The sequence below is a fragment of the Etheostoma cragini genome, chromosome 5, assembly GCF_013103735.1.
Source record: "Etheostoma cragini isolate CJK2018 chromosome 5, CSU_Ecrag_1.0, whole genome shotgun sequence".
In the NCBI taxonomy this organism is placed as follows: Eukaryota; Metazoa; Chordata; class Actinopteri; order Perciformes; family Percidae; genus Etheostoma; species Etheostoma cragini.
Genome location: NC_048411.1, coordinates 29,764,364 through 29,768,775, shown reverse-complemented (window position 1 = coordinate 29,768,775; position 4,412 = coordinate 29,764,364). Strand labels below are relative to the sequence as shown.

General features: G+C 43.9%; 1 protein-coding gene across 1 annotated transcript in view; it reads left to right on the top strand.

Moving 5' to 3' along the window:
* The window catches only part of inpp5l (inositol polyphosphate-5-phosphatase L), a 37,450-nt gene that overhangs the window by 17,221 nt on the left and 15,817 nt on the right, over positions 1 to 4,412 (top strand). The window contains exons 5-7 of the mRNA XM_034870902.1: positions 2,267 to 2,330; positions 2,959 to 3,062; positions 3,816 to 3,868. Coding sequence (XP_034726793.1) covers positions 2,267 to 2,330; positions 2,959 to 3,062; positions 3,816 to 3,868 — 221 coding nt within the window. The remainder of the gene's footprint in view (positions 1 to 2,266; positions 2,331 to 2,958; positions 3,063 to 3,815; positions 3,869 to 4,412) is intronic.

Genomic DNA, 4,412 nt, shown 5'->3' with positions numbered 1-4,412 from the left:
CTGTGTGTGTGTCTAGGTGTGTGTGTATGTGTGTGTCTCTGTATGTGTGTCTCTGTGTGTCTCTGTGTGTGTGTGTGTATGTGTGTGTCTCTGTATGTGTGTCTCTGTGTGTGTGTGTGTGTGTGTCTCCGTGTGTGTGTCTCTGTGTGTGTGTATGTCTAGGTGTGTGTGTCTAGGTGTGTGTGTCTAGGTGTGTGTGTCTAGGTGTGTTGCACAGCGCTCCGTCACGCCCCGAGCCCTCTGAGTGCCGGCTGATTTGTCTTCGGCCCCCGGCCGCGCCGGCAGACAGCCGGCCGGCTGCTTAATACCTTTTAGATTGTTTTAATTTTCTGTCTCTATTGATCTCCCGGGCGTGATTAATCAGATCACTGGAGCAGGCAGTTAGTGCATTAAAAATTGTCAGCCCGTGTCTGGGATGATTGGGTGCTAGATTGTGTGTCCTGAGAGCGGCGGCGTGCGTGGTGGCTGCGCCGCGCCGTTACGTCTTCACTTTCAACGTCTCTATTCTTTAAAGTTGCACGTGTCTTTACGAGAGGAACGAAATCTACTCTGTCGCGCTGGATCGTTCAACACGAGGATGGAGAAATGAACAATTCAGTGTTTCATATCTGAGGTTGAGTTGAGATCATTCTGATGCGTACGGTTTATTGCCTAAATTGATCAGACCGCTTTAAAAAGCTTAAATATTACAGTTCAATGAAGTTTAATGCCGTTAACATAAAGTTCAGACTAATATTTTCATTGTTTGTTTCGTTGTCCAAAACCCAAAGATATTCTGTTTAGTGTGATGTAAAACGGAGGAAATCTCCGTATCTGAGCAACTTAACACATAATTTTTCTGCCATTTCTGCATGAAAAATGACTTCATTGATTATCAAAATAGTTGGCGATGATTTTTCTGGGGATCAGACTAATTGCTGCAGCTCTGTGTACGACACAGACACTTTAGCCGGACTAATGATGTCAAAACTTTAACAGATTTTCGTGTTCTTTCTGCAACTAAAGCTGTCAGCAACAACTTTTAAAAGTGTAATTACGGCGTGAATTTCCTAGATCTGCACGTTTGTGATCTTTGTAGTTTCCAGTTTTACACATTACACCTTCTATGGGGATCCAACTATTCATTATTTTCATCGTCAATTAATCCGATGATTATTTTCACAATGGATGGATGAGTTGTTTGGTCTCTAAAATGTCAACAAATTTCAAATAAAATGTGGATTAGTGTTTCCCAAAAGCCCAAGACGACGTACCCAAATGTCTTGTTTTGTCCACAACTCAGAGACATTCAGTTGACTGTCCCAGAGGACAGAAGAAACCAGAAGATATTCACATTTAACACGCTGCAAACTGTAAAGAATGACTCAAAGCGTTTAGTGCGTAACGTTTTGATCTTAATGAACGCCAGTTCCATTCAGGCCATCGCCAAATGAGTTGCTACTAAGCTAATTAAAGGTCCCATTGCATGAAAATGTCACTTTATGAGGTTTTTTAACATTAATATGGGTCCGTCCCCCCCAGCCTGCCTATGGCCCCCCAGTGGCTAGAAATGGTGATAGGTGTAAACCGAGCCCTGGGTATCCTGGTCTGCCTTTGAGAAAATGAAAGCTCAGATGGGCCGATCTGGAATCTTGCCCCTTATGAGGTCATTAGGAGCAAGGTTACCTCTCCCTTCTCTGCTTTAAATGCCCAGAGAAGTTCCCCCCCCCATGAAAAAGAGACACAATGGCTTTCAAACAATGTAAAAGTGCAACTGTGTGTGTGTGTGTGTGTGTGTGTGTGTGTGTGTGTGTGTGTGTGTGTGTGTGTGTGTTGAACATGAAATCTTGTATGGAGGAAACAAAATTAGCACCATTTACCTGCCAAATGCTGGTAAGAAATGCAAGTGGCTTCCCTCACCAGCCTAAACAGATCATTGTAATCTATTGGGTGGCCGGTAAAATTTGGCTGCTGGACAAACAAGTTGATTTTGCACCTAAATTTTATCATGTGGCCAACAGTTTTTATTGTTATTCCTTAGAATTTCTTATTGGGCCGACAGAAACTACACCCTAGAGCTTTCATTCATTCATTATTATACAGGAAAGTTAAAAAGTAACATTACATTACAATGTTAAACGGGCCTGACTCAGTTGAAAACTGGTTTGCAGCTCTGAACTTCTTTTCATCAGACATGTTGTGACACTGTTCTTTATTTCTCTTCTCTCTCTCTCTCTCTTTCTCTCTCTTTCTCTCTCTTTCTCTCTCTCTCTCTCTCTCTCTGCAGGCTTTGGGGAGCATGTACTTCATCAACAAGTCACTGCAGAACATCTATCAGTATGATTTTAATGGTAAAAACCGTTCACTCCTCATGTTTGCATTGATTTGTGTTGTTTTATTTTTCAGTTTTTTTATCTCTCAGGTGATGTATATTCATTTAGCTTTTTCCTTTTGGAGGAAAACCGAAACACAAACCACTCCTCTTGCATTGTGATTGTTTTGGTAATGGCTCATAAATGGCTCATACCTTTAATAAAATGAGAGGAATATTGCACATGATTGGCAAGATTCCTGTCTGGAATCCAGCAGCAATTTCAGGACATTTCTCCGTGTGTGAGGACAGTTCGATGTCCCGCCTTCTCCTCGCCAGATATTTGCAAAAGAAGCTGAATTTAAAGCAGCACTGTTATTTATTTATTTCCCTGCTGCTGCATAGTCAAGTCACGTTAGACGTGAAAAAGCTCCTAAAAAAGCTTATGGAAGAACCATAAACATCCCGCAGCTGCCACCCGCCGCGCAGCCCCAAAACCGATTGTTGTTCAGCAAACACGCGGCTAATGGCTCGCCTATAGATCCCCTCATCACGCATGCCGCTCTGATGAGGTTAACACCAGTTTATTGATTGCTGTTTGCATGTTTTCTCACTCTTTTACATGTCACACTTCCCCCCCCCCCCCCCGCCGTGTCTCTCCCTCACAGTTAAGGATTTTAAAGCGGTGTCGGGACGGAAGAAGCACATGGGCTCTCTGGACGGGGTCGCCACTGTGGAGAAAGAAAAATTCCCTAAGAGTTTCTGGCCTGATGTGCGTAACCATGACAACGACACACACCTCAAGAACATTCAACACGATGTTGTGTTTTTTGTAAAAATGGAAGAGGGCGAAGTGTGTGTAGTGTAGGTCAAAAAAAGCAAAGAAATAGAATACAAAGACATTAAGCAAAGAAAACACATCCCTGCGGAAGACCATATTGATGGTGTGTGTGTGTGTGTGTGTGTGTGTGTGTGTGTGTGTGTGTGTGTGTTTGTGGGTGTGTGTGGGTGTGTGTGTGTGTGTGTCTCTCTCTGACTGTGTTAGTGTGTCTGTCTGTGTCTGTGTTTGTGTGTGCGTGCGTGTGTGCATGCGCGTGTGTGTCTCTATCTCTGTGTGTGTCTGTGTGTGTGTGTGTGTGTGTGTGTCTCCCTGTCTCTGTGTGTGTGTGTGTGTGTGTCTCTGTTTGTCTCTGTCACTGTGCACTTGTGTCTGTGTGTGTGTGTGTGTGTGTGTCTCTGTCATTTGTGTGCTGGCAAGCCTGTGCCTGTAAGTGTATGCTTGTGTGTGTGTGTCTCTGTGTGTGTCTGTGTCTCTGTCATTTGTGTGTGTGCACGCCTGCGTGTAGGGAGGGGGACGCGAGGGCCAAAGGGAGATGTTGGGACAAATGAGTCTTTTGGGGCTGTCTGGCGCGCTGACAGGGAGATGAGACAAATTATGTGAAAGAATCAATGATTATCAGTTTGTCTCTTCAAAGACACGGCTCGCTGCTGTTCACTGACTCGCTCTCATCTGTCTCTGTTGCAGTTCAAGTGGTCCAGGAAGGGCTTCATGAGGACCCGCTGGATCATACACAACCAGTACGCACCACACACGCAACATAATTATGTTATTGCACTCATGAAATATTAATGAAAGAGACACAATCAACTGCCTATTGCACATATGTTTTACATTCTGCACTCAACCTATTCGGCCTCCTTTTTCTATGCTAAACAGCTATTTTGTTATATAATTGTGTCTGTTTCGGTATTTTTTTTTTTTTTTTTTAATGTTAGATATGTGTGTTTGTGGGATGTGTCGCAAATCCCTCTTAAGCGTAACTTACTAAAGCTATGAAGGTTTTTCTGATTCTGATTCATATAATCCATTTCTAACCCTCCTTCAAACCAATACACAAATCTAAACCTGAGCGTATTGCCTCAAGACAGCAATACGCCCAGAATGCACCTGAACACACCTCCCTGTAAGACTAGCACGCCCAGAATGCACCTGAACACGCCTCCCTGTAAGACCAGCACGCCCAGAATATACTTGAACACACCCCCCTGTAAGACCAGCACGCCCAGAATGCACCTGAACACACCTCCCTGTAAGACCAGCACGCCCACAATGCACCTGAAC